Source organism: Aspergillus sclerotioniger (genome assembly GCF_003184525.1).
Source record: "Aspergillus sclerotioniger CBS 115572 chromosome Unknown BO94scaffold_25, whole genome shotgun sequence".
Lineage (NCBI taxonomy): Eukaryota > Fungi > Ascomycota > Eurotiomycetes > Eurotiales > Aspergillaceae > Aspergillus > Aspergillus sclerotioniger.
Window position 1 is genome coordinate 123,006 of NW_020291015.1, and position 26,955 is coordinate 149,960.

The 26,955-nt window shown below is 52.0% G+C and overlaps 12 protein-coding genes across 12 annotated transcripts; 4 read left to right on the top strand and 8 right to left on the bottom strand.

The window, feature by feature from the left end:
* The first annotated feature begins 488 nt into the window (after positions 1 to 488).
* BO94DRAFT_498067 (histidine phosphatase family protein) lies at positions 489 to 2,234 on the top strand. The gene is made up of 3 exons (XM_025609338.1): positions 489 to 1,054; positions 1,108 to 1,231; positions 1,288 to 2,234. Exons 1-3 carry the CDS (start codon positions 508 to 510, stop codon positions 2,159 to 2,161), a joined length of 1,545 nt encoding a protein of 514 aa, XP_025464555.1. The 5' UTR covers positions 489 to 507; the 3' UTR covers positions 2,162 to 2,234.
* On the bottom strand, positions 2,235 to 4,634 carry BO94DRAFT_537821 (uncharacterized protein). Its single transcript, XM_025612359.1, has one exon. The coding sequence runs from the start codon at positions 4,218 to 4,220 to the stop codon at positions 2,436 to 2,438; it is 1,785 nt and encodes a 594-aa protein (XP_025464556.1). The 5' UTR covers positions 4,221 to 4,634; the 3' UTR covers positions 2,235 to 2,435.
* A 1,143-nt stretch (positions 4,635 to 5,777) lies between these two features.
* BO94DRAFT_588349 (Y-family DNA polymerase) lies at positions 5,778 to 7,657 on the bottom strand (the record flags this gene model as incomplete). Its single annotated transcript, XM_025615881.1, has 2 exons — positions 5,778 to 7,463; positions 7,514 to 7,657. The coding sequence occupies 2 exons, from the start codon at positions 7,655 to 7,657 to the stop codon at positions 5,778 to 5,780; spliced, it is 1,830 nt and encodes a 609-aa protein (XP_025464557.1).
* Positions 7,658 to 8,108: 451 nt separating this feature from the next.
* BO94DRAFT_548847 (DNA damage response protein RcaA) lies at positions 8,109 to 10,140 on the top strand (the record flags this gene model as incomplete). Its single annotated transcript, XM_025613420.1, has 3 exons — positions 8,109 to 8,190; positions 8,220 to 8,310; positions 8,370 to 10,140. The coding sequence occupies 3 exons, from the start codon at positions 8,109 to 8,111 to the stop codon at positions 10,138 to 10,140; spliced, it is 1,944 nt and encodes a 647-aa protein (XP_025464558.1).
* Positions 10,141 to 10,330: 190 nt separating this feature from the next.
* BO94DRAFT_184381 (uncharacterized protein) lies at positions 10,331 to 10,855 on the bottom strand. The gene has a single exon (XM_025605998.1). It carries the CDS (start codon positions 10,785 to 10,787, stop codon positions 10,521 to 10,523), a length of 267 nt encoding a protein of 88 aa, XP_025464559.1. The 5' UTR covers positions 10,788 to 10,855; the 3' UTR covers positions 10,331 to 10,520.
* Positions 10,856 to 11,774: 919 nt separating this feature from the next.
* Positions 11,775 to 13,575, top strand: BO94DRAFT_472422 (uncharacterized protein; the record flags this gene model as incomplete). Its single annotated transcript, XM_025608430.1, has 2 exons — positions 11,775 to 12,231; positions 12,308 to 13,575. The coding sequence occupies 2 exons, from the start codon at positions 11,775 to 11,777 to the stop codon at positions 13,573 to 13,575; spliced, it is 1,725 nt and encodes a 574-aa protein (XP_025464560.1).
* Positions 13,576 to 13,752: 177 nt separating this feature from the next.
* Positions 13,753 to 15,511, bottom strand: BO94DRAFT_184456 (glycosylphosphatidylinositol-alpha 1,4 mannosyltransferase I). The gene is made up of 3 exons (XM_025605999.1): positions 14,407 to 15,511; positions 14,212 to 14,319; positions 13,753 to 14,076 (listed from the first exon to the last, which is right to left on the bottom strand). Exons 1-3 carry the CDS (start codon positions 15,406 to 15,408, stop codon positions 13,930 to 13,932), a joined length of 1,257 nt encoding a protein of 418 aa, XP_025464561.1. The 5' UTR covers positions 15,409 to 15,511; the 3' UTR covers positions 13,753 to 13,929.
* A 586-nt stretch (positions 15,512 to 16,097) lies between these two features.
* BO94DRAFT_548850 (uncharacterized protein) lies at positions 16,098 to 16,676 on the bottom strand (the record flags this gene model as incomplete). Its single annotated transcript, XM_025613421.1, has 1 exon — positions 16,098 to 16,676. The coding sequence occupies one exon, from the start codon at positions 16,674 to 16,676 to the stop codon at positions 16,098 to 16,100; it is 579 nt and encodes a 192-aa protein (XP_025464562.1).
* Positions 16,677 to 17,528: 852 nt separating this feature from the next.
* On the bottom strand, positions 17,529 to 18,437 carry BO94DRAFT_498084 (HET-domain-containing protein; the record flags this gene model as incomplete). The annotated part of the gene is made up of 1 exon (XM_025609339.1): positions 17,529 to 18,437. A coding segment is annotated over exon 1 (894 nt), but the record flags the coding sequence as incomplete, so codon positions are not given.
* A 981-nt stretch (positions 18,438 to 19,418) lies between these two features.
* On the bottom strand, positions 19,419 to 19,865 carry BO94DRAFT_472656 (uncharacterized protein; the record flags this gene model as incomplete). Its single annotated transcript, XM_025608447.1, has 1 exon — positions 19,419 to 19,865. A coding segment is annotated over one exon (447 nt), but the record flags the coding sequence as incomplete, so codon positions are not given.
* A 2,427-nt stretch (positions 19,866 to 22,292) lies between these two features.
* BO94DRAFT_537827 (LLM class flavin-dependent oxidoreductase) lies at positions 22,293 to 23,752 on the top strand. The gene has a single exon (XM_025612360.1). The coding sequence runs from the start codon at positions 22,358 to 22,360 to the stop codon at positions 23,687 to 23,689; it is 1,332 nt and encodes a 443-aa protein (XP_025464565.1). The 5' UTR covers positions 22,293 to 22,357; the 3' UTR covers positions 23,690 to 23,752.
* Positions 23,753 to 24,132: 380 nt separating this feature from the next.
* On the bottom strand, positions 24,133 to 26,603 carry BO94DRAFT_472618 (putative C6 transcription factor; the record flags this gene model as incomplete). The annotated part of the gene is made up of 3 exons (XM_025608444.1): positions 24,133 to 25,134; positions 25,183 to 26,293; positions 26,377 to 26,603. 3 exons carry the CDS (start codon positions 26,601 to 26,603, stop codon positions 24,133 to 24,135), a joined length of 2,340 nt encoding a protein of 779 aa, XP_025464566.1.
* Positions 26,604 to 26,955: the final 352 nt, after the last annotated feature.

Sequence of the window (26,955 nt, forward strand, 5' to 3'; positions counted from 1 at the left end):
TAATACTATAATCATTCCACATACTGAGTACTTAACAACACTGATAGATCCAGCACAACACTCAGAAGTCCAATACGGTCAATTGACCCCAGCATAACTACAACTTTCCACAAGACAGTCCAGACATTCACTAGAATATTCTCCGAAAGAGAGAAAGCCGATCCGATCTCGCTGGCTCACTGATAAGCAAAACGACTTTTTCACCGTTCCCCGCTTGGGCAGGATTGGCGGTCTCTCGCACGCGACCAATTACCGGAACCAGCGACGGAAGGGATTCCCGCTGGAAAACAAGGTCCCGCAGCCCTATCAAGGATCAATAATGAGCTTCGACTCCGCTGTGGTGCTGGATCCAGCAATTGATACGACGGACTCCGCATCCACTACTCCGTAGATTGTAGCTGTTTATCCCGCACCACCCACATACTTATATCCACCCTCACCACCACCCTCTGTCCTCTCCAGCCCACATCCCCCCCCCCCCCCCCCCTCCCGGAGAGCAGAGCCAAAATGCCCCCTCTCACTCCCCTGACAGCAACGGCCCTCTCCCTCGTGGCCACTGCCACGGCCTCCTTTAATCTCCAAAGCACCTGGGGCAATCTCAGTCCCTACACCCCCAGCCCGGGCTTCACTCTTCCCGCTGGAAACCCCATCGGCTGCGAACTCACCCAAACACACATCCTCCATCGCCATGCACAACGCTACCCCACGTCCTACCTCCTGGACGCAAACAGCATGGAAGCCTTCGCCGAGAAGCTCTCCAACTACACCACCGCCCACCCCAACTCCACCCTCGGCACCGGCCCGCTCTCCTTCCTGAACCACTGGGAGTATGTGATGGGCACCGAGACACTTCTCCCCACCGGTGCGGCCACGGAAGCCACCTCCGGTGCTTGGTTCTGGTCCAAGTATGGCCGGACCTTGTATAAGGCGCCTGCGGGCATGGCAGATTGGAGTGAAGACTTGAATGTGTTCCCCAATGGAACCAAGAGAGCCAAGCCCATGTTTAGAACGACCAGCCAGGCAAGAATCCTGGAGAGTGCGAGATGGTGGTTGAGTATGTTCCCTCCCATCCTCCTTGCTTCAAACATATGCTAATAGAAACTATAGGCGGCTTCTTCAGCAACATCGGCGCAAACAGCTCCTACCCTCAATACGACCTCGTAATTATCCCCGAAGGAGACGGTTACAACAACACTCTTTCTGGCTCTTGTCCGGAGGCCACTTACCCAGGGTACGTCCCCTCCCCCTCCTCACCCTTCTCCAACCCAATCCCTAACAGAAATACAGCGACGACACCGCCGAACAATTCATCACCATCTTCACCCGTCCCATAATCACCCGCTTCACGCCCTACCTCCCGGCAAACCTCACCCTAACCCCCTTCGACATCCTCAGCATGATGAACCTCTGCCCCTACGAGACCGCCGTCTTGGGCTCCAGCTCCTTCTGCGCCCTCTTCACCCCCTCCGAATGGTCCTCCTACAGCTACCAACTCGACCTGCAATTCTACGGCGACTACGGCTTCGGTTCTCCCAGCGGCCGGGCCCAAGGAATCGGGTACGTCCTGGAACTCGCCGCCCGGTTACAATCCCACCTCATCACCTCCCCGGAGGCAAACATCAACATCACCTACGACAGCAACCCCGCTACATTTCCCCTCCATCAACCCCTCTACATGGACATGTCGCACGACGATGTGATCGTCTCCGTCATTGCCGCGCTGGGCATGGAGTACTTCAACTTCGGACCGAAGGGAATGCCCGGGAATATCACGGGGAGTGAGGTGCCCACGAACCGGACGTTTAAGTTGAATGAGATTGCGCCGTTTGGGGCGCGGTTGGTGACGGAGGTGTGGAAGTGTCCCGTTGGTGTGGTGGAGAGTGGTGGGTTGGGACAGTTGGGGGCTGTGGTGTATGAGAATCCGGGTTTGAGTGGTGTGGGGAAGAATGGGACGAAGGAGTTTGTGAGGTGGGTGTTGAATGAGATGCCTGTGCCGGTGGAGGGAGTGGTGGGTTGTGAGGGGGCGCAGAATGGGTTTTGTCCTCTTGAGGGGTTCTTGAGTGGTGTGCCCAGTATGAAGAAGAAGGCGCAGTTTGATGAGGCGTGTGTGGTGGGTGTGACGGGGAGTGGCATGGTGGGGGATGGGTGTCCTCATTCTTGAGGATTTGTATATTTATGTCTACTTAGTACGTCGTGGTGGTGGTGGTGGTGTAGAAGTGGAAGTGGAAACAAGTGTATAGATAAATGAATTCTAATCATTGCTCTAGAATCAATCACGCAAGGGTATCTAGCTTCTGAGCTGCGCATCTATCGCTACCAACGATCAAGAAATGCAAATGAGCACGGTGATTAACGGGTGGACTAAATGCCAGCTTTAGTCGCCAGAGAACAGAACAGGTACACCACGGGTCCGCCGTATTAGTTAGTATCGCAGCCTAGCTGCTCAGCTCGCCCTCAGAGGGCGTGTCCGACGAGCTCGGACTCGATGGCCGAGACAGATCCTCGAGCTCGCGCAGCTCGTGCAGCTCCAGCTCGTTCAGCTCTTCCGGATTGAGCACGCGTCCGCCCAGTTGGACGTCGTTCACATGCACATTGTATTCCAGTGCTCGCTGCGCTTCTTTAATCAGTTCTTCAGTCCATCCCAGACACCGCTTGAGGCTCTGGTTCATTCGCTGACTGTCCGCGAGGAGCTCCTGGTGTTTCGCCAGGTCGACTAGGAACCGTTTCTCGTCTTGCGCGCGATGCTGGGTGTCCTGGTCGCCCTGCGAGTCGGGGCTTATCACTCCATCGTCCACGGATTCTTCGTCACTAAAGTCGGACAGCTCTTCCGCTGACCGCACGGACGAGTGTTCGCTCCCCTCGATGATTTCAGTCGGGATCGAGAGAGCGTCCGATACGGACCGGTTGGACGCCGCCATCGACAGACGGCCTGAGCGACTGAGGCGGCGGTATCTGCGCAGCTCCGTGTTCTGCTTCCGCATCTCACGTTCGAGCGTGCGGTTGATGGCAAGAAGCGACGAGTTGCTGATTTCCAGATCCATGATCTTCCGCTCCGTTCGCGCATTATTCAGGGCGACGCCAGGATTGCCTTGTCCGCTTTCTGATTTGGACGGGCTTTGCATACCCGAATTGTGTGTGTCCACCGAAGTAATAGATCCGTTGCTGAATACCCGCGGTCGGAGGCCCGGAAGTGGCTCCGACGCAATGTTGCTGGCATCAAGGCGGGCTTCCGACGGGGATATGATAAGCGGGCTTGGTCGTAGCCCTTCCCGCTGAGGGGGGGAAAGCCCACTGCTGGCCGAGTCAAGACTCGAGGATTTGATGTGTCGCACGGCGGGAATCGGTCGCGCAGATACGCTGCTCAACGGTGGACTGTGACCCTGTGATCCGGTTTCAAACGAGTCGTCTAACTGCGACCCCACTTGGGAGGGGCCGTCTGACAGCCGCGGATTCGAATCGACCCTGGCCGGTCGCAACCGCGGCGAGGCCGACGGTTTCGCGGAGACCACCGATCGTGTCAGACCTATCGACCGACGTTTGTAGGTTGTGCCACCAAGCTCACTCACGGCTGTCGGTCGCTCCTGTGTCCCGTTGGCGTAGATGAAGGTTGTAGCGGATGGTTTGCTCTGCAATTTCGGTCGGGGCTCCTGTTCGGAAGACGTCGACCGTGCATCGGACGCATGGAAGAACATCGGTGCCCCGGAGGAATTGTCCGACGACGAATTCGGTCGGGAAAGATGGTTGGACTCCATCGTCACCGTCCTGGCCCGGGTTGTCCTCGCTGGTTCCAGCATTCCCCCGCGAACCGGACTCCGCTCCGTACGGAGTCGCCCCGTACTTGACACCTGGCCCACATGTGGTTGTGCCCAGGAAACCTGTGGTGATTGTTGTCCATTTGCAGGGGTGTTGTTTGGGGAGGTGACAGAGCCATCGCGTCTGCTGGTGCGGGAACCGGATCGAGGGGTAACATTGGCACTGAGCAGGGATGGCTCGGGATCCCGCTTGGAGGGGGCGGACGAGGGATGTTCGGAGGGGGTGAGGCGCTTGGGAGTGCGATATCCACCTGGGGTGGCCAGCCGGGGAGTTAAAGGGGCTTTTTGTGATCGATGAAAGGCCGCACTGAGGGCAGGAGTGAGAGGTTTGCCGAGATGGCCGGTGTTTTGTTTATCGGCGGCGTTCATAGTTGCGGGAGTCGAGGGGCGGAAAGGAGAGCGACTCATGGCATTGCGACAGTGCTCGAGAGTCTGCAAGCATGATGGCGCCAGCCAGGCGACAGCGGAATCCAAGACCGTCCGGGGTGGGAGGAGGGCACCGCTGAGGCTGGAAGAGGCGAGGAGAGAAAAAACCGGGTAGGATGACGACGAGGTGCGTTGAATTTGTTGTCAACACCGCCAGAAGCCGAGGAGCAGCCAGTGGAATTATAATGTTTGGGTGCAAAAACATCCCCGCCCAATCCGGCTAGTCTCCTCCTCTCCTGCCGCCCCTTTCACCGCAACTGTTTCTTCCTACTACTTCTCGCTGCTGCTTGCTGCTGTCTTGTCGCATTCCCACCACCCCCATTTTCCCCCTCCAGCCTCTTTGTTCAACGGCATTTGATCTCCTCGTCAACGCAAGATTCCCCCTCACACCCCAGACTCGGGTGCCCTTGCGCGTTGCAGGCCAGGGTTGCATGGGCTGATGCGCGGCCCCCGACCATGGGTGAAGTCGGAGCTGCGGCTCAGTAACCGGACAACCCACGACGATCACCCCATCCCCGGAGTCCGGAGTATATCCTCTGGCTTTCGCATGACAGATGCGAAGGATTGCCATTTGCCCGATCTCATGCGGGTGTAATTTGTTATCATCTCGGATCTGGTCGATCCACGGGGGATCAAAACAATGGTATCCATGGCGAGGTGCTCACACGTGATGCCATACTGGCTGCAAGGGGCCGATGCTCGTCCCTCCGCCACGTTGACCCTGACGATGCTCGACTCCACATTCCATCATCTTGTCAATCTGGGAAATCGACATTCGACAGCCCCGGTTGTCTCAGATAAATGGCACTGTCTCAGATGCTTATCCGCTATCGTGACTGTCATTTAGATACTACGTAGTACAGTCGAGGCATAGCGAGCATCATCATCGGGGACTACTTTGACTTGCTATACAGTGTTCATAGCAACTGCGCAACTGACCGAAGTGTGCTGTCTACCAGCAGTGCTTATCTGGCGACTGCCCAAATAATATTCCAGAAACCCTATTCTGCAGACCAATTAAATCTAACTGGATCTCTAGTCTAATAATAGTATCTCAAGCCCTAGACTATATATAGAAATGACTATCCAGCTATAATTTATTCAAACCAACCCACCCCCGACCAATCCAAACAAGAAACACCTCATTCCTCACCAGTGAGAAAAAAACCTCTTCAGTGAAGACCAAACTTCTGGGCATACCCCACCCCAAAGATTATCTTGGTGTGTCTTGATACACATCATAAATCAGATGTGATCTCGTACTGAGGAATGCCCAACCGGTTGAGGAATGTTATTGCGTTGGGGCTAACCGAGACGTCAGAAAACAATAACGCTGGCTTCCAATGACAACAATAGCACATAAGATGGTTAGAGCTTCGCTATCCCATGGCTTATTATGTCATTTTGCTGCGATGTAGGTTGACTGGGTCATTTCAGCCGCCCGGGCATTATCACATCAAGTTGAGCAAATGAACATGACAGCCTGAGAGTTATTCGTGCTCAAGTGCGTTGATTGGTCATAACAGACTTGATCTGTTCTCAGGAAAAGAATAGCCGTTTCTGTCGGGGGTCTGGTGATTCTGGTGCCGTCGTTCTCCTCTTGCGCGGCTTTGATGCACCCGGTGCCTCAAGCAAAACGTCGTTTGACGCACCCTGAACAACCTCCTTAATTGTCTCTCTCGACAGACAATAGTCCACGTGATCGTTGAAAGCGCGATCATCTGCCACCTGGGGTTTCGAACATATTGGGCAATACCAATAGACAGGCTGCGGTGACGCATCACCGGCAGCTGGCGGCTCATTTTGTTTCACGTCTGCCAACTCAGATACTTCCTGACTGAGTTTCTCCAAGTCATTGAGTTCCTCCTGTAGCTCCGCACGCGCAGCCCTCTCGAATGCTTCCTCGGCCCCAATTTCCTGCTCAACAGGAAGGTCGGTCGGCATTTCTGAAGCCGGCTTTGGGCGCGCGGTGAAACCGAAGAGTTCGATTCCAACCTTCTTCGTGCTCACAAGGTTCGTGCAGCGAAGGCCCAAGAGTCGGAGTTTGAGATCAGGAATCTCCTTCTCAAGCTTTTCCAGCATTGGGAGGGAGAAGGCGTACAGGTCTTTGGCGGTCGCTACTGCCCTCGGAGGTTGGCATTGTCGCGACAAGACCTCGAATGTGGCCAGCTTGACTTTGAGAACAAGCGCGCGACCTCTGAACTCGGTTCGCGCCAGGTCCTTCTCAAGCTCCTCGGCTATCGACCACAGTTTTTCTCGGAACTCCTCCTGGTTCCCGATTTCATGAAACGTCCTCTCTGTTCCCACACTCTTCCGCTCATAGTTCTCCACTGGCTGGATCTTTGTTCTGCCCAACCCGAGAGAGCACTGCACCAGGAAATGGAATGCTTTTTCGCCAAATAGTTTGGCCAAGATGGCACGCTGAGGATAAATGTCCCCACAGGTCTTGATTCCGATTGCATCAAGCTCGCGTTCGAAGACGCGACCAACTCCATTCACCTTGCGGACAGGTAAATCCTCCATGAACTTCAAGATAGCATCTCTCTCGTTCGGTACGCAGAATTGGCCGTTTGGTTTATTCTTGTTTGATGCGATCTTGGAGATTTTTGCATTAGCCGCGATACCCGCGGAAACTGAGATCTTTGTCTTTTCCAAGACTTCTGCTCGCATGCGCTGGACTGCTTCCTCCGGGTCAAGTTCATTTTCGGTACAATATGCAGTCATGTTAAGATAAGCCTCATCAATGCTAGCGCTCTCGAACATGGGATCGTACTGTGCGAAGATCGCGCGAATCTCCTTCGCCTTGGCGGTGTACTTGTCATAGTTTTGAGGCAAGCAGATCAACTGAGGGCAGAGTTTCTTGGCTATGAATGATGCCATGCCACTCCGACAGCCGAACTTCCGGGCCTCATAGTTACAGGTTGTCAAGACCCCCTTGCCCACTGCCATCGGAACAGTTTTCAATTCGGGGCGGTCGAGTTCTTCGACTGCGGCAAAGAAGGCGTCGCAATCGACGTGGACGACGTGTTGCGATAAGTCCCGGGTTAGTTCCAGCTCGGCGATAAGCTGGTCAGCGCGTCGTAGATCAGCCGACAAATCCAACTTTTCAAGGCGGGCTTTCTCCTTCAGAATCCGTTCGATCTTTACCGTCAAAACCTTGTCGCGGTTTTGCTCGTGATTGAAGAACTTGGAGCCCTTGGACGCGTTATAGATAATCTCGGAAACCTGTCACCCTTAGTGTCTAATCTCAGGATAAGGTGACCATGCCCGCTCACTTTGCGCTGGTCCACGGCATCCTGACCCGCCTTGGTCAAAGATGGTCCTAACAGTTGATACTTCAAGCTGTCATAGTTCTCAGCAGGCTCCGCAGTGTTGGAAAGCTTTCCATCATCCCCTGGCTCGTCGCCCGAAGGCTCCATATTTGCTGGTCAGAAAGAACGTCTTTCCACGATCGGAGCGTGGGGGCATTACCCAAGGCGGCAGCTACTGCGACGCCTGATCACGTGAACACGCGTGGCGGGCCGCGATAACAACTCCGATCCGATGGGGAGCCATCTTGCAGCCCAGGCACATTACCGCTCCTCATGTGGATCCTGGACTCGGAGGGAGACTTCCTTGGTGGTGAGCATCTTAAGTCTACCGCCATTAGAGTTCTGGCTGACTTTCGACCAAGGCAGGCGCGTGTGGCTGCGACCGGGGAAGAAGTATCTCTTCGGTCGGATCAAGCAAGATGGCGGTAATTGTGAACTCCGATAGCTGGTCGATCCGGACCATGCTGACCTTCTTTTGATGCAGTTCGACATGCAATCGATCACAAGTCAATCTCACGAAAGCATATGGTGATCGAGGTATCACCGGTTAAACCAGGCGATGGAGTACGACCCCTCGGTTCTTCCTGCGTTCCCCGCTGACCCGGCTAGTCGCGTATCTACACCAGATCGAAAATTGCTGTGTGCGACCTGAAATCAAAGTTTGGCACAGTCGTGGACGGAGACACTATCAAGGATGAACGCAGATTGCTGACTGGAGAGGAGCACGAGATAAAGCTTGGGAGATACGACTATATGCTCCGGTAAATACCCCCGCTCAGGGATAATCATCTGGCAGGTGGCTAACACAGTGTTTGCTTAGGATCAAGTGGCAGCCTACCGTGCTCAGCTTCTCCTTTACGTCCAAGGAACTCAAGGCGAAAGATCCGTTGGCACAGGTGCGCTCCCTAGTTGAGGACCTGGATATCAAGACGGTCGTCCCGTATGTTGTCGATCAAACCACACATGTTGTGCAAAACAAGCGGAACACTGCCAAAGGTCTACAGGCACTGGTGAATGGAAAACACATTGTGCAGGATTCGTACATCGATGCCTTGGTATACGCGGCGACCCCGAGTGACCTGGAGAACCTTGAATCCCTGTCCCCGCTGGAGGCCGATTTTGACTCTGCATGGCCGGATGCCTTGGCACATCTCCCGCCGCCTGGCAAGGAGACCACACAGAGACCCAAGGAGGCATTTGCTCCGAATCCCGCCCGGATCAACGTGTTTGAAGACCTTACATTCATATTCACTGATCCTGCGCAATTTGGCAACCTGCAGGATGCCATTGCGAACGGCCATGGAAAGGCTTTACTTTACGAGGGCGAGCAGGGCGTTACTAAGGCTGAGGAGATTGTGGAGTTCATGAGGAACACGGCGGGTGACAAAGGCCTTGGGAGTCAGCGGGACGACTCCGGCGGCGTGGTGCTCGTTCGATACCGGGCCGGTGGACGCCATGAGGACTGGTGGATTGACCTGAGCAACGAGGTTGCTGTGATGACCGGCCAGCGTGTCATCGAACAGAACGAGTTCCTCGATGCGATCCTGGGGAATGATGCTTCTCCTTTGTGTCGATCTCTGCCCGAGTCCAGTGCACGTCAAGATACCGGTCCGTCTACTGCACAATCCCAACCGGCTTCCACCGCCAACGATGCCCAAATAGTCGGAGACTCGCAGCCTGCCGAGGAACTAACTCGGCAACAGACGAAGAAATCGAAGCCAAGAGTTCGAGGGTTTGTCAGTAAAATGAAAACATTCGACGACGGCTTCGACATAAATTCTATACCTGCTCATGCTCCCGATGCAAGCATTGCGGACTCACCCCCATTGATGGAAATTGAGCCCTTAACCCCACAACAGTCACAGGCACAAAGTAGTCTCCAAGAGGAGGAAGATATGGTCTCTAGCCTACTACCCGGTGCCCGAGCAATGAAACGTCAACGAGCCCAGACAATGCAGAGAGGTGCCGAAGAATCGGTTCCGGAAACTAAACAAGAGCCCGTACCGCGGGCGAAACGCCAGAAACTGGACGTACTAGAGGCAGCACGGCAGCATCGTGAGGAGGAAGACGCCCAGCGCCAGCGCCTGGCGGAAGAAGCGACCCTGCAAAACTCGCTCCAGGATGTCAATGTGGAGAAACTGAAAGGCCTCGCAATCGTAGAGGAGATGGAAGTAAAGCCGAGGACCATTGATGAAGACGACCGTCGGTGGGACGATAGGTGGAATGGACGCAAGAACTTCAAGAAGTTCCGAAGAAAAGGGGACCCTAGCCAACCTCGCTACCGCATGCAGACGGTGATTGTTCCGCTGGAGGAGGTGACGCGAAAGGCCTTTGGCATTGGGGACCATTACTGGGCCAGCAGTCGCAAGTCCAGGGAGCACAGTCCCGCCGACAGTCCAGCGGAACGGGAAGTCAGTCAGGGCGAACCTGCGGCGGCATCCCGCTCGCAGTCCTCGGCCCGCGTGGAGTCGGAGACGCCAGCGCCCAGCAGCCAGACTAGAAACCCGCCGAGACGCGAGAAACGGGGGCGAGAAGAGCGGGACTCAGACAGCGACGAAGAGCTTCGGTTCCGGTTCCGTCGCAAGCGATGATCCCCTCAGCCTCTGTACTACTACTGGTACAGGTTTCGGCGGATCTAGATAGGGTAGTAATCAATCAACGGATCCATAGCAGCGGAGGTCCGTGGGAGGCCACAAACACATGGCAAGCGATCGGAGGATGCGAAACGGGATGATGCTATCATACTCGATGAGATTCGCTGTTGTGGGGATTTGCATGCGGGGAAGCCGAGTATCCAAGGAAGTGGGTATGCTGGGTATCCTGGATGACGCTGTTGGGCACGAAGTATAAACAACAGGCACTGTTGTCTACTGCAACCGGGTGATGTGCGGTGAACAACGATTTTTCAATACAATTGACCCTGGTATCGTGATTGAATCCACCGTTCCTGGAAGTACATGATTGTATAGAATCAGATGGCTGAACCCGACGAAGGATAAGTGGATGACAGCCCTCCCAGCTGGTGGTCTGTGCAGGGCTTTGGGGGACCGGAATGGAGCCCGCCCACTGGAGCTTCCCGTTTGAAAAGCGTTTCAAGGATCCGGTCAGAGCAGGCCCAGTGCTTTACCTGAAACATTCGACTTTTCCATGATGCTAAGTAGGGTAGATAAATACCTAGATAGACTGTAGCACTATTCTTATCTACAGTTTTATTATTCCAGGTAGTGTGATACATCATACATGGATCTCTAGATGAGGACTTTCCGTAGGAGTACTAGTAGATAGGAAGGCAGGGAGGGAACAAATCGTCCTCAGCCCTCCCCTGGCCTTCCCTGCTGGGAACAGAATAGATAACAGACACTGGTGGTGGTGTGATCACCCAAGTTTGGGATGGGAGCGTGACCTGGCTCCCTTTCCAGGTAAAGAAAGGCTGTGCTGTGTTCCCGCCCGGCGTAATAATGACCGGTAACACCCCCGTACGAGGTCTCCTCTTCACTGCCAAAAAGTGCGCCTGGACGTTTCCCCCCCCGGTCATCCTCGTCATCCTCGTCTGGTCTTCTCCTCCTCTTCCCTCTTTTCCCTCCTACTACACCGTATCCTTCCCTCCTCGCCTGGCTGCGATTGCTTTCTTTACTCTTCCCATCCCCATCCTCTACCTCTTTATCTTCATCGTCTTCAGGCTCGCTACTATCACACCTTCTTTGACCTTCCATCACACTAAATCAAAGAACCACCCCCCAGCTGCCTGACTGCCTAACCGCCGATTATCATCTCGCCCGCTCACTTGACTGGCGACAGATTCGCTCCAGCGCACCAGCATTGGCACCGCCATGGACCACGTTGGCTAGCCCTGGCTCCAATTCATCTCATCACTCGTTTACCTCATCGATCTCTGGCACTGCCTATTTTTACTGCCCTTATCGCGGACCAGAGAACGTTTTTTGACACCCTCGTCCGCTTCCCTAGCCTTTCCCGTCGGTAGTATGTCTCGCAGCGCGCATCCCCTCAAAAATTTCCCTGTGCCTCTTTTTTAGACTTTGGCGTCATTGCTTTTTTCCTTGGATCACCAGGTAATTGAAATACTAACTTCCGACCCACCCGCAGCTCTGCTCTAACGATTTACGACTCCTGATTCCCCCGTTTGGCGTTGTCGGGTTCCCTCCCTATGCTTGCTGTTCCGCTTTAAATGCCGTCTGAATTGCTATCCTCCCCCTCGTCGCCCCTCATGATTTCAACCATCCCCCCTCCCCGTCCTGTCTCGGTCAATTCGCTGGCCAGAGCGTCGGCCTCGACAGCCATTCCCTACTCCAAACCGAGTCGCTGCACCAGTGCCGAAATCCAGATACCTGATGGTCCCATCAACCCCCCAGCTGTGGGGCCTGGGCAGCTGGTCTGCCAGTCCCCGGTGGATACCGAAATGGAGGATGCGCGGATAAGCGTGGAGACGCCTCGATCCTGCCGATCCGAACTGCACTTCGAAGACCTTCCCATCGAAATCCACGAAGCCATTCTTGATTATTTATTTGGCGAACGGGCGTCTGCATTCACGTCGTGCGCGCCGGGCAAGTCTGTGCGCAGCTGGAATAAGTCATTGCGTCATCCGCGTCGAAAGGCCCTTTCCAATCTGGCATTGATCACCCCTGTCTGGAGAGCACTGGTGCAGGACCGGATTTACAGACACAGTTAGTGCCCTTTTCTTTCTCCATTATTCTTCTACGCGATACACATCACATTCTGGTCTAACTCGATGCCGTCCAGTCAAGATCAAAGGTACCACAGATGAATTGGCAGAAAGTGCCCGTTGGTTCCGTGCGCATCCCCATCTAGCCCCGTATGTTCGCCATGTCGAATTGTGGATCCCGGTCTGGGGCAAACGAGCAGTCAAAAATTCCTCACATCTTCCTCCCGCTAGACGGTTCAATGATGAGGATGCGGACTTTGATCCCGTTGCGCCCCAAGCAACGATAGCGTGGGATGACTCCGATACTAATCATAGCACCGATTATCGGTACCACTATGCCAGCCACAATGCAACACTGGAAGAGATGTTTTCTCACGTAAAGTCTAACTTCCCTGAAGCACGCATTCTTACCCTCGAAGGTGGCCACTGTAAACGACCGCCGATGGTACGGCAATTCCGCCAGGACCCGTCCGGTCAAACCGGACGGCTGCGTCTGCCTACGCTACCGGATATTCAGACATTTGTCATGCGTGGGGCCTGGAATATCATGCGCGAATATCGGCACTGGTGGAACATGTCGCAAGCCTTACCAGGGGTGCGTGAGTGGCATTGCGCCTACGCCAAGCCCAAGATCGAGGGCTATCAGACTGTGGCAGATATCCTGTTGCGGATATCCCCACCTTTAGTTCACGTTAATATTAGCCTGGAGGGCTTTTATAACAAGGACAATACTCAATCTGGCTGGATTCACGATGGCATTAGCCCACCGCATCTCTGCCGTTTGCTCGGAGAAGCAGCCCCGCGTCTGGAGTCCCTTGCATTCACCGGCAAAGTCTGCGCCTGCCTTTTCCACTCAACGCGAGCATTCATGTCCACCTGGACCGCCAAGTCCAAGCTCAAGTCGTTGGACTTGGTCGTCAAGACCTGCTGCCGCGAAAAACGAACCAATCCGGGTCTCGGATTTCTCGACGACTTTTCCGGCATCACTAACCTGAATTTTATCCGCTCATTTGAGAAACTCGTCCTCGGGGCCGTACACAGTTTGCAGGTTCACTCTGCGCTGAGTTACATGCGTATACGCTTTATCGACCTTGATTCCGCCTGTCCACCCCTGAACCCCTACTTCCAGCTCGTGGACAACGAGTGCACGGGTCTGTGGAGCGAGCGGATCCTGGAAACTCTGCACGAGGCGCGTCCTCAGGCACACTATGTCGAGCTCTCGGATGGAATTTATCCCCAGTATGGGCACAATCGGCAGATCGTGGGAGCTGTGTACCCGCGAACCCGGCCGTTGAGCATCCATGCGTCGACTTACAAAGTGATCGCCGATGTCTCCAAGCCATAGCTATTTGGCAACCGGCAGTCACATAGATTGACAAGTGACGGATGACAGCAGCAAAAGTCATTCTTATGTACCCCTTCCATCTGATGATACCTAGGTCCCGTGGGCCGAGATAATGAAGAAAATATATCCTATTCCATTCCTGTTTCGTCACATTGTACCATCATTGATGTCCTCCAGCTACGTGATGAACCAGCATGTTATTGAAGTTGCGTAGTGCATCAATCATATCAATTTAAAAATTCTATGCAAAAGATCTTTACTTATCACCATATACACAGCCCCCTCCCCAACCAATACAAATACAGCAAATCACATCATCTATTCTACCCACCCAAACCCCACACCAACGAAAAGCTAAGCGGAAGAGCCAACATCATCAACTATAACCCCCAAAATCCACACATTCACCGCGAAGAACCCTATCGAGGCAAGAAACAATCCCGGCACGAAACTGCTCAGACCCAGGAACTCGAGGTTGTAGCCTTGTTGGAGCCAGAGGGCCTAATTATCGCTGTTAGTTCGTGGATTGGTTTATTAGGAGTTTTTATAAAATTTGAACTTCATGAAGGATAGAGTGTATGAGGGACGGAAGATGGGAAAGCAGGGATGAACAGATGGGGAAGGATGAGTACATACCTGACCAACAACCCACAACGCAGCTACTAGTCCCCCGAATCTCGGGTTCCGGAGCATCGACGAAGTGGGAAGATAGAAGGGGAGGAATATGATGTACCAGAGAAAGTACTATCGTTTTCATTTATTAGCATATCGGTTGTGTTGTGTTGAAATAGTGACAGGGAAGAATGGGAGGTGTATGGGGCAATAACGAACCTGACTCGTACAAACTTTGTTGAGCGTCACGAAGGCGAAAGTCTGTGCGAGCATTGCGCCAGGGAGGCTCTTCTTCGCTAATGCTAGCGGAATCACGATGACAGAGAGAAGGAGCTGCGGGATAAAAGCGAGGGATTCGAATTTTCCTTGAACTTCGCCGGCAGCGGAGAGGTAGAGGAGGGTGCTGTAGGGGGAGAAGTTGTGGCGATGGTCGATGCGGGTGAGGTGGTGGAGGTAGGTGTGTTGGATGAAGGGAGTGTCGTAGAGAGAGTACATGAGCATGTTGAGGAGGATGAAGGTGGTGAGGGAGGTGAGGGTTAGGATGATGCGGGGAGGAGTGATGAAGGAGAGGACTTGGGAGAGGATGGTAGTGTTGGTTGTTGACTTTGAGGGGGTTTTGGTAGAGCCATCATGCTCGCGATCTAACCACCAGATGATTGAAACACCATATATGAAGGGATAGATTTTGAAATGCACGCTCACTCCTAGGAGGATACCTGCGAGGATGACCCTTCGGCGCAGAACAGCCCATAACAGCGCAATCACTAGCACGCCGAGAAGACCCTCGGAGGATCCTCGGGTGCTGATATTCGCGACCATAGGGTTGAGAAGCCAGACACTGGCGTACTTGAGTGCGCGGGGAGCGTCCATTCCGTACGCAGAGACAAGTGATCTGGCGATGAGCCACCCGGCGAGGACATCGGAGAGCGCGAAGAGCGCCTTTCCAAAGGAGAACAGGAAGGATGGACCGGTCCAGGCTGTTGGGAGGAGTAGCCAGGCCAGCAGGGGCGTGTAGCGATAAGTGTCTCGTGCGTAGGGCGAGGCACCCTGCGAGACATAGCGCGCTGCGTCGGTGAAGACGAGGTAGTCGATGTCGGTGTATTTGACGGCGGAGTGGGCGTCTTGCCGGGCACCGTAGAAGAGGAGGATGACACGGAGGACTATGGCGGAGCCATAGACCAAGGATGGTGTCTGGAAGAAGGATGCCGTTTTGGATGACATGGTGGACTTGGGGTGTTGGTGTATGTGGTTACTTCATCTGTAATGGCGGTCTCCTGAGGGCCTCACGATGAAGGCTTCAGCCGGATAGAGTGCGTGGTGTCCCGGCAGTGGGCAATTGATTTGCGTGGGTATATATGTCCTAGAGTATAGTCACGCTATCTATATGCCCATAGTCATGGACATTCTAGATTCCGGGGGGGAGATAGATGAAGCTATCCAAACGCCGGCGAGGAAACGTGACCCGTCCGGTTGGCGAATTCCGGATCTGGATGAGTCAGCAACACAGAGACTTTACCCAAATGGGACACATTCAGCACTGCTTCATCAATCAAATGCTGAGAGGGGAAACAAACTGGGACTTGATTGTTTTACGGGTTACTGCTGTACGAGATCAGAAAGAAAGATCAGATATCACTCATTATTGTTGTGCTTTACGACCATTTGTTACGCAGTACGAGGATTGTGCCAAGAGGGCTTAACCGACACTCGTCATTATTCATGCTGTTGCTATCAAAGATATACAGAATCTCGTTGATACATTGGTTTTTTGTTCTTTTGGAAGCAAAACCCGAAAGAAACATCAGTCCAACAACTTCCTTCAACATCCTCCACCATCAAACATCCTTGTTGAAAGGACTTCTTTCCTCCCTTCCTACCAGCCAGCAGTTCCTCTGCATCAAGGAAAGCGATCATTCCCCCCACACCAAGCCATTTCTAATCTGTAGATCGAAATACCGTAAAAAATGGATGTCAAAGATCTCGTTATACTTTGCATTATCGGTAAAAGTCCGGTCGGCGTTACTTGGTGGATTGCGCCTGGCTTCCTGCTTGAGCCACCTCTCGATGATCTTCTTATCATCTTTGTCCCGGGTATCATATTCAAGCTTAGCTGGATTATTTGGGTCCAGGCGGAGATCTTCGAGACAATCCGCCTCGACTGGGGCGCCCTCTTCACGCCGCCGTTCCACGAAGAATTGCACTCGATAGCCGTCCTGAAGAAATCCCCGGAATGGATCGTACTGGGGCTTGTTCTCCCGTTGGTCGTTCATCCAGGCAGACAGAATCTTGCGAAGCGTACTCTTCTCCTCGTCCGTGGGAATTACGGCAAGAATCCGTTGCAATTTGACGATTTCATTCCGAGGTCCAACCCAGTAGGTCCGGATCTCGTCCGTGACAATTCGTTCTTCGTACCCCTGTGCCTGTAGTCTCCCATTGATCAGAGACTGCAGTTCTTGCACGTTCGGAGCTGGTTCATCCGTAGAAGACATGATTACGATAGTCGATAGAGGTCACGTAGGGTTTGTTTGTGTCAAGGTGAAGGGTAATCCGGTCAAAGGTCTTCGAATCCGTAAGAGGTAGGTGATTGAAATGTGAGAAAGTGTCGTAGTGAAGGAGTCTTCCTGAGTCGATCCATCATTGGAAGATGGAATGCGTTAAACTCTGCTAGACTGAAATTTTAGTCAATTGTGATGAGATCATTGATATTCAGCTTTGTACTCGAATGAAGTTATACAGAACATCTCCCCGTATAACAGGAAGGCAATTAGATAAGAATTGGATAATGCAATGAAGACGTGAGACACGTCCTAAATCCATGAAAAGCATTGGTATGTTTCTTTATTCGCCAAAAGTTGGTGCAGAGATGATCAATGACTTTACTGACATACTCCCGCTTTATGGGCTAGTAATGAAGAGTCTGCGTTTATCTCTCTTTTGTGTAATCTTCTCACTTCGAGGGGTTATACTGGCTTATCCTTAAACAACAAGACCCTGGATTTTGCATAGCAAAGATACCAGTTGCATGGGGAATTTCTTCATAACTTTCACAAAGGCACACTGGACTGATTCGCCTCTCAAGGAAACTCGGGAAAGAACAATGTAAACGGATCAATGTCAGGGTCAGTAGTCTTCTGAACATAAACCTCCTTCGCGCCAATTCGCTCTTCTTCTGTCAATGTTATGCGTAACAGTTTCCAGGGCTGTGATCGACAGTGAAACGGTGCTGGCCGAACATTATATAGCTCAATAGCCATATATTCTTCATTCACATCAGTACTACTACCATCCTGGCAGTCCAGGACAAGGTAGGCAAATCCTGTGACAGCCTTTCCGCGTACCACTAAAGGGCATTTGATGCGAACTCCTCGACTGGTCACAGTGGGAGGGATATCGTTTCTTACACGCCAGCCTCGCATAAGGTGGTTCGAGCCTGCAAAGTAAGCCGGAGAGGCAGCCAACAGCCCACTCAAGAAACTCCTCCTCCCGGATTCTTCACACTCCCATGCGAAAATGGACTGGTCGTCGGTTTCCCGCAAGATTTCCTCTTGTAGTCTGATGAAGGCTCTCTCTCCCTCTCCATACAATAACGGCATGTTTACTTCGAATATTCCCAGGAGGCAGTATGCCCTATCCTCCACTCGTTTTGTTTGTCGTTGAGCAGCCCAAGACATCCTGCTTGCAACACTGTAGAGTTTGAATGTAGACCGGCTTTCGAGTGCGACTTCATTGATGTTCGTGATGGCTGATATCCTTCCCCTGAGTTGCTGTCTTGTACCATACTCGGTCCACGCAGTGCCATAGAAGACAACGTTCTCAGGGGCAAGCAACTCCTGCAGCGTCCAGCCCCGTGTGAACCATCGGCTTCTTTCGAACGTGTTCCCGCTATCATTTTCTGCGGTGACATGTGCAGGCACATCGGACAGATAGGCAAAGCACACCGCGGATTTTCGATACCAAGCAAACATGGAATTGATTGCTTCGCTGAGCTCCGCGCTTGAACGTTTATCGATGCAGCAGGTATCAATCCAGACCCAGTTTAAGCGATGCTCGTTTGCTAGCCTGCAGGAGTGCTCTACCTTGTGGAATGCTGGACGCGTTCGTGCATATTCGAGGTTATCGTAGTCGGTGAAAGTGACTTCTCCTTCTCCCCATGTGTGGGATAAGATGGCATATTCAGGGATATCTCGACCTTCAAATTCATTCATCTCGTACGTGGACGTGTTGATGAGACGCATATTGGGAAGATTAAGAATATGAATCTATCATGAAAGCAATCAGGATGAATAGGACTGTGGTTTGGGATCTATCGTGAGCCGTCCCCGCGGCTGGACAATGCGGGGCAATGCCAGAGCACGCGGGATGTCCAATCATCGCATAGCTGAAATAGCTGAACATCAGATCGGCTTGCAATCTTTCGTATCAAGAAGACCCGTTCTTGCACAGGCTTCTGAGTTCGAGGTGGTCTATAGTAGAGATCTGGTATAGGCAAGGTATTCCGTAGGAGGAGCTCCAGTGCTGCACTCAGCCTACAACAAGCTCATACTCCACCTACTGCTTTGGGAATGGCTTGATGATTCTCACTAGCACAGTCCTTACTGTTTTGGGATTCATCCTGCCTGAGGCTGTAAATGTATGCCTGAGGCGTTGTTATTACGCCTGAAACGCTCCAGCTATGCCTGAGGTTGCTAAGACGCTTTGACAAATCTGCAACAATCGGCAGTTCTACTACTCAGCTTCGAGCTTTAGAGAGCCTGATTGATGTATGGACTATAAAGTACCATGCAGAGCCTAGCTGGTATACCCCAGTTAATTATGAGACTGTCTAGTCTGGCTGGACAAGACATGGACCCATCCGTGTGCTACAGCGTACCATTTGACCTTGGCAATCAGGCCGGATCTCTGAGTATTACTGACTTACCGACCCAGCGATTTTGCTTCCTAGCTATCATTTACTAGCCTCGGGAGATAAAAGAAGTTTCAATCAGCAAAGGCCCAACCCGCAGACGTCGAAAGAGGAGCACGAAAGCCACATTATTGCCCAAGGGCCGTGACACATCATGGGCCCGCTGGGTCAATTATTGACATTCCTTCTGGAGGACCACGGTCAGGTCATGGCGTCCTTTTTCAGACCTGGGCAGCACCAAGATGTTCAAAGGCCATTCACTGTTCTTAATCCAAAGCATCTAATCTAAATCCCCAGTGCCTTACAGCATGATCCAACGGCCTATAATCTAAGTACATGATATCTGAAAGCTCTTGAATGAAGAACCATCCGAGCCGCCTAACTCCCCTGCACCGGCGCCAACAACACAAGAGGGGAGGATGACAGGTGCTATTGCTCTCGAAGCCCCAGTACAATTCTCTTGTGCATAGACATACGGAGTACAGTTTTCCGCAAGTCTTGTCACCCATAAGGTATAACTGTTGGTAACGGTAACACACTGGCCCGGGAGAGTTGTCTGACCAGTGAATCGTTCTGCCGAATGGAAGCCGCATTCAGAGTCATAAGGAGACCAATTTGAAAGGGAATATGCTGTGCTATTGAAGATCCGCTCCAGATCAGTGACAAAGGTTGATGATCTGAAGGTGTCGAGCTTATTGGCTCTGTGCGTGGAAATGGCAGCGAGAATGAGGGCAGCCACGGCACAGAGCGAGAGGAGAGTCAGGTATGCCTTGAAAAAAAAAGCTGCGAATCCTCGAAGGGCCTGGTTTGGAGTAGGACGGGGGCTCCTCGATAGAAAGATGTTCAACCATTGTGTAATTGTGTGGACTCGAGCTGGAAATCTTAAATTTGTCCTTTACCGAATTCTGTTTAATCAATCAGGGAATTAAATACTCACAGGCTAACAGGCGCGTATCTCCAAATGATGCTGATACTTAGAATGCGTCCCAAGTCACAGTGGAGTATGTGATCTTATTTCATTCCAGCACGGAAGCTCCTATCCTTATAGTATTTAGATATCATGGGGATTCCACTACTGGCTTTGGACTCCAACTCAGACACAAGCAACTAATGTTTGATGACGTAGTATTCTGTACCAGCAAGCGGTAGTGACTTCCGCTAACCAGTGCCAATTTCTTTTCCAAACCTTTGCATATTTTAGTACCCCAGCCCAATATAATAGTCTGAAACCCATCCAATCGCAGGTATTAGGGGTATCTTACCGATTTCTCTAAACTTTAGGACCCTTTAAGACTAAAGTCTTAACCAGACCGCCAGCCTTGTTGACCCACCGACCCACACAGTATGAACCATAGGTAGCCTGTATCTAAGTTATCTAACATATTATACACTGCCCGAATATGGTTAGGAAAACCTCTGAGCCTATATTAGCTGCTTCTCTAGATCAACCTCGATATTTTAGGGCACTAATATGACGTCCTTATGTGGGATGTGAAATGGCTGTCGGCTCGTGCGCATAGAAAGGCAATTCCAATGGTTTGAGAAACTTCACATCACCCTTTTTTCCCGTCGACTCAATTGAAGACCTTTTGTTGCTGAGGGATGATATTATCACGCTGAACATGTCAGTTATAGTCCTTGAACGCTCGGGCAGAGTATTAGTATCCGGTTTGGGCTTCTGAGACATATCAATACGCTAAGTCTTCTAGTGCAGGTGACTTTCTACTGGCGTGATATACTAGCCTACCCAATTCCCATTTGGACCATAACATCATAGCAATACACTAAGTATAAGCTAGGTGATGGGGAACCCTGGCTCAGCCCCGCAGTGGAGGCCAATTTACACCCCCTGAATGGCGTCCGCCGGGCATCCGGGAATTTATCATCTTGCCAGTGGCTCCACGAATATCCCCAGCACAGCACCAAGTAGAAAGACACAGCTTAGCCATGGCTTGCCCTCGGCTAGCGCCCGTCTCAATTGATGATCTCTTTGGCCTTGCTGGTTCGGACTACTCTCCACCGGAGAAGACGAGTGATATGAATACCCTACTAGAGGCTTTTGCTTGGCCCTTCTAATACCTACCATTTGGCCGACATAGCAATATACCGTCTATCTGAACTGAGCTGTAAAACAGGCGACATGTACTTGGCTCTCTGTGATTGACATCTTGGTTCAATCATTGTCGATCATCTCATTCTATGTACTCCACGCCACATGATATTATGAGGACTATAGACGGTTTTATGTCCTTTCCACCCCTGACGATGATTAACTCCTGGGGCTTTTGGTTGGCCACTTGAAATGGTTGCATCATCTTGCATTATGTTGACTTATCAGGATCTCTGATAACATTGTGTCTATCCAACTACCACAGGGGAAATATGTGGGCATCGAATTCTTTTATCACTACTCACCACGTCTCCTTTTTCTCTTCTATTCAATATGTTGACGAGTTTTATCATCTACTTCAGCTGCTCTCAACAGTCTTTGATATTTGTCCCTGCAGTAAGCTTTCAAGTAATGGTTGGTCTCCCTCCGTTATTCTATCATCCACTAACATTTTATAAATGCATGCCGGGATCTACCTCTCATTGCACTCTTCTACACCTTGACCGGAAATATCTATCTCTCTTGTTCTATAGGGGACTTTCTGACAGCACATATGTTCATTTTACACAATTATTTAACGATAGATATAATTAAAAGATAGTGACCGCATGGCTAGTCTAGGCGGATGACTATCAACTGCTGTCCACACCACAGACCAAGACGTATTGGTCTAGAAACTGCCCAAGTCTGAGATATAGTTGCTTTTTGCTTTCTACATTTATCCTTTCTCGCCCAACTTACTCTATCCTGGCTAATCTGGTGCCGAATATGACCGGTCACCTGACTCCTTTGTCTATTGCCCTCCCGGTGCGATATGCTTCATCTTCTTCATATCCTCATTGATCTACTACTTCTGCTGTATCTCACATACTGCCTGTGTAACATGTACACTCCTTATACCCTCGAACCCCTCCAAGCTAACAAGGACATACTTAGTTTCCGAATGGCACAACCCCGCCTACCGATGTCGTGATCTCGCACCACCCATTTGTCATGTCAGCACCTTCATTCCATTTGTAATCCTACAATGCCTTTATCTCTATATAATCCTTTGCTCCTGTCGCATTCTATCCACCACAACCACATCATAACTCTCACCACATCTACAACCCATCTCCCTCTCTCACATTGTCATCCTCATCCTCAACATCATCACCATGTCCGAACCCCGCAAAACCCTCCACCTCACAGCCTTCATGCGGCCCGTGAGCCTCCACACCGGCGCCTGGCGATACCCCGACTCCTACGCAGACGCCAATTTCAACCTCACGCACCTCAAATCCTTCATCACCCAACTCGAATCCGCCAAATTCGACGCCTTCTTCATGGCCGACCACCTCGCCGTTCTCAACATGCCCACCGAGGCCCTCAAACGCAGCCACACCATCACCTCCTTCGAGCCCTTCACTCTCCTCAGCGCCCTCTCAGCCATCACCACCAAGATCGGCCTCGCCGCCACCGCCTCCACCACCTACGAAACCCCCTACCACATCGCCCGTCGCTTCGCCTCCCTCGACCACCTCAGCAACGGCCGCGCAGCCTGGAACATTGTCACGACCGCAAACCCCGAATCAGCCAAGAACTTCAACCTCGACTCCCACCTCGAGCACAGCTCCCGCTATAAACGGGCCCGCGAATTCTACGACGTCGTCACCGGCCTCTGGGACAGTTTCGCCGACGACGCATTCCTCCGCGACAAGGAAAGCGGGATCTTCTTCAACCCCGATAAAATGCACGTGCTGGATCACGTTGGCGAGGATTTCAAAGTCCGGGGTCCGTTGAATATCGCTCGTCCCGTACAGGGCTGGCCGGTAATTATCCAAGCGGGGCAGTCCGAACCGGGGAGACAGTTGGCTGCGGAGACGGCGGAGGCGGTATTTTGTTCGCCGAGGGATATTGCCTCCGCGAAGGAACTGTACGCGGATATTAAGGGACGGGCGGTGGCTGCGGGGCGGAAGAGAGATCATATTAAGATTTTGCCCGCGGCGTTTATTGTCATTGGGGATACGGTCCAAGAGGCGCAGGAGAAGAGATTACGGTTGGATTCGCTGGTGCATTATGATAGTGCGATTGCGTCGTTGTCGGTGGTGTTGGGGACGGACACGGCAGGGTTGGATCCCGATGCACCTCTCCCGGAGGATCTGCCGGAGACGAATGCGAGTAAGACGGGGAGAGAGGGGGCAGTTAAGCTTGGGAAGGAGGAGGGACTCACGGTTAGGCAGCTGGCGCAGAGGTATGGTGGGTATTCTGGGTTGGCGTTTGTGGGGACCTCTGAGTCGATCGCGGATGAGGTAGAGCAGTGGTTGGACCAGGAGGCGGCAGATGGGTTTACAGTCGTGTTTCCATTCCTGCCGCAGGGATTGGAGGATGTCACGCGCCGGTTGGTGCCGGAGTTGCAGCGGAGAGGTATCTTTCGGAGTGAGTATGAGGGGAGTACGTTGCGGGAGCATTTGGGGTTGCCGCGGCCGGAAAATCGGTTCTTTGCGTAGTGGAGATGTTTGTCGACTAGGCTTGGCTGATTGAGATGAAGAGGCATGTGTGTAAAGTACTGCTATGGTCATCTATTGAGCGAAAGTGCATGTCATGAATCCTCATCTCATCATGGGAGTTAGTGACTATAATGTCATAGGCTAGTATTAAAATACTAGTTGCTGATTGTGGGAATATGAATAGACAAAAAGACACTTATATTCACATCCTATTGCCATACCTAAGACTGTGTACTCGGTAGATGACATCCATAACATCGCCCGTATATGCATCGTTCATAACACATAACACGAAGGGAAACCTGAGATCGCTAGCAGAAAGGTAAACAAACAAGAGTATAAACAGCGAGACAGAAACGAGTGGGAATAGTAAAAGAAACCCGGATTCCTATACCAAATACCAATTGCGATGAGCCTGCACCAATGAACACCCAACTGTTGAGCTAGTAGAAAGGTGTCACTGAGTTAAGAAAAAATGTTGAATCCACCATTTGGGTGCCAAAATATGCTGCCTCGTTATTGCCAAACTTGGCACCTCTTTCCTCCTGAGTGAACAAGGCAGCATGATTAACATTGTCAATATCGACCAAGCCTTGTAGCAAGTTGCTGTCACTCCAGCTCAGGAAATCCCAAAGATATTGTCCAGCCGAGTCATCAATAAACGGTGGTTCAAATGGATCGACATATCCTTGTTCGTGCATCATCATTCGACTCACATCGACTTGTGAAGGAAGAACTCCCGGGACCATTCTAGGGGTAGTGTCTTCACATGATGTGGCAGAGCTACCACCGTGAACGCTTTGGGCTTCTCCGACAACATTGGAGCCTCGTTTACTGGCCTCAAATATCCGGGAGACAGCCTCCAGCGTCGATTTCGCGGCTGGGCTCCAAGGTTCAAGACGTTCCAGAACCAGCATTGTTGTCTCTACTTGAGCCTGACAAGCTTCGATGGTGGCTCTCGGGTCATCGACCGTGCTGTCATTGAGAAACAGCCCGAGGAGCGGAACCATTGCGGCTTGGAAGATAAGCCATACTGCGTTCCAGCCGGACATCTGATGAAACTGAGCTTTGGTGGCCACGTCCTGGATGGTGGCCTCAGCAATTTCTCTGCATCGTTCGATTGCTGTCCGCTCCTCAGACCTGAGCACAATGTATGGCACTCGGCGCATAGCGTAGCTCAGCAGCGTGGGGCGGTATAGTAGCATGCGCTGGTTACAATATCGCCATTTCATGACGGTCCTCGTGATTGCGATCGACTCGGAGCATGGCTCATGATCCTTGAGAATGTAAGGGAGATTATTATACCATTCAAGAAGCTGGCTATCAAGGTGCGCCATTTCGTGGGGTTTTGTCAAAGGGGCTACTGCCAGAACTTCCTGTATCTGAGTGGCAATCTTGCAGAAGCGAACGTTCTCCAGAAGTGGCAGGATGTCGAGCACATTCCCCTGAGTATGTTAGTGGTTAGGGTTAAATTCATATGTTGGGTCACATACTGTTTCTCTATAGTGTGGCAGCTTAACCGTGATTGTCGGACCAAGGCGACCCATACTGGGTCGCCCCAGAGTCATGCCACCCCACGTGTCTAGGCAGAAGAGGGACCACCATACTCGACGTCTCTGATCAATTGAGAATAGTTTCTGTCTGCTGTTGCCATACTGATTGTCGGAAACTTCCTTATGCAATCCCAGAGCAGCCGCCATGCGTAAGGCGGCCCCCATGATGGAGTACGCTAGGTTGGGCTGGCTGGTATAGTGAAGGTAATAGCCACCCATTAGACCCAGCGCTTGGATAGTCTCCACGTGCGGAGATCCAAGGCTTTCCAAAGTGAGGTAGCTCTTGCAGCGCATGTAATAGACTTTGTGAGACAGGTCCTCCGCAGGGCATGCTGCTATGCTGCCTAACGCAAAGACAATATTGACTAATGCAAGCCATTGCTCATCTTTTCGGCGTCCAGAAAGGTAGGTTTGACGAAAGGACTGCTCATCCAACATGGGTACAAAGGGTTGGAAGTAGGTGAAGTAAGAGTCGAGCAACTGCGACTCGGGCACTTGCAATGGAGTATGTGTTGGTGTGTCATGCCGTTGCTGGGAGCCGTAGACCTGCCAGTTCTGGACCTCAGGAGAAGCAATATCCATGATTGATTCTCTTTGAACACCGACCGCTGGAGCGCGAGAGAGGTGGCAAAGGGATCCTGGTTCTAACCAGACGATCACTTTCAGCACGGCATGAATGGAAGACACGCCGAGATAGGAGGATGGTTGCTTGGACGAAAGAGACAGAGCATTGACATCGTCAGATATAGCACCCGTAAATTCGGGAGTCTTCAAGTCGCGATTGTCGCTTATATGATCGGGTATTGTCTGCAAGGACTCGAGGTTGCCATCTTCGCTGGACGCCGGGGATGTGTGTGCCTCCATCGATGCCGAGGTTGCTGGAGATGCCGGATGTGGCGCTTGCGTCTGCACCTGGGATGCCCCCTTGCCTGTCAGCTCTAGGAGCTTCTCCCGAGGCAAGTTTACTAGGGTCTCCGCTGCAATGCCCGGGAAAAGCTTTTCCAATACCCCGCGAAACTCATCGAGTGTGGTTGACAGTTTCTCCACATGCCTGCATGTCCGATAAGCTCGTTAGCCTTGTTTCTGATCCCGGTCCTCTCGAACCCCGTGGCAAAGAAAAGGGGATAATCGCACCTGCGAGACGGCCGAGGATCTGAATACTGACACAAGTCTGCTTTTTTATACCATCTACACGCTTCACATGGCTTTTCGCCATCACATTTGATTTTCCGATGCCGACAGGATGTGCAAGCACGAAGCGTAGTGACCCGGCGCCCAACGGATTGTTGGCGTTGACTGCGATCTCGCGCAGCAGTCGACGGGAGACCGGGGTTCTCGAACCCTTCGAAGGTGTGGAACATTGCTATTGCGATCGGGGGTTGTTTGTTGTGTTGCCTTGGGGATGGATAGGGGCGATGTGCCACCGGTTGACACTCTAGGGTGGTGTGGTTAACTCAAAGCGGCCATTGGCACCTAGTCGCAGGGAGGCCAGCAGGTTGGATGCAACAAAGAGCAGGGATTCGGTTTGACAGGAGAGGAAGGAGGATAGTGGATCGAATGGAATCGAGGGAAAAGGCCCCAGTACGTTATGCAGGTAATCAGTTAGTCGCTGCAGTGGCCATGGCCTGGTCTGGGGAAAGAAGAAAGGTCAAATTGTCAGATGCAGACCGCAACGAGGAAGAAAAAACACGATATATCAGTGAGGAACGCCGC

Bases quoted from the DNA above. Each gene is read 5' to 3' on its own strand.
- BO94DRAFT_537821 (XM_025612359.1), bottom strand. From the start codon at position 4,220: ATGAGTCGCTCTCCTTTCCGCCCCTCGACTCCCGCAACTATGAACGCC.
- BO94DRAFT_184456 (XM_025605999.1), bottom strand. From the start codon at position 15,408: ATGTCATCCAAAACGGCATCCTTCTTCCAGACACCATCCTTGGTCTAT. The intron at 14,320-14,406 runs GTTCGTTATTGC...TGAAAACGATAG, and splicing joins ACAAAGTTTGTACGAGTCAG to TACTTTCTCTGGTACATCAT. The intron at 14,077-14,211 runs GTATGTACTCAT...AGCGATAATTAG, and splicing joins CGTTGTGGGTTGTTGGTCAG to GCCCTCTGGCTCCAACAAGG.
- BO94DRAFT_184381 (XM_025605998.1), bottom strand. From the start codon at position 10,787: ATGATGTATCACACTACCTGGAATAATAAAACTGTAGATAAGAATAGT.
- BO94DRAFT_537827 (XM_025612360.1), top strand. From the start codon at position 22,358: ATGTCCGAACCCCGCAAAACCCTCCACCTCACAGCCTTCATGCGGCCC.
- BO94DRAFT_498067 (XM_025609338.1), top strand. From the start codon at position 508: ATGCCCCCTCTCACTCCCCTGACAGCAACGGCCCTCTCCCTCGTGGCC. The intron at 1,055-1,107 runs GTATGTTCCCTC...TAGAAACTATAG, and splicing joins GAGTGCGAGATGGTGGTTGA to GCGGCTTCTTCAGCAACATC. The intron at 1,232-1,287 runs GTACGTCCCCTC...ACAGAAATACAG, and splicing joins CCGGAGGCCACTTACCCAGG to CGACGACACCGCCGAACAAT.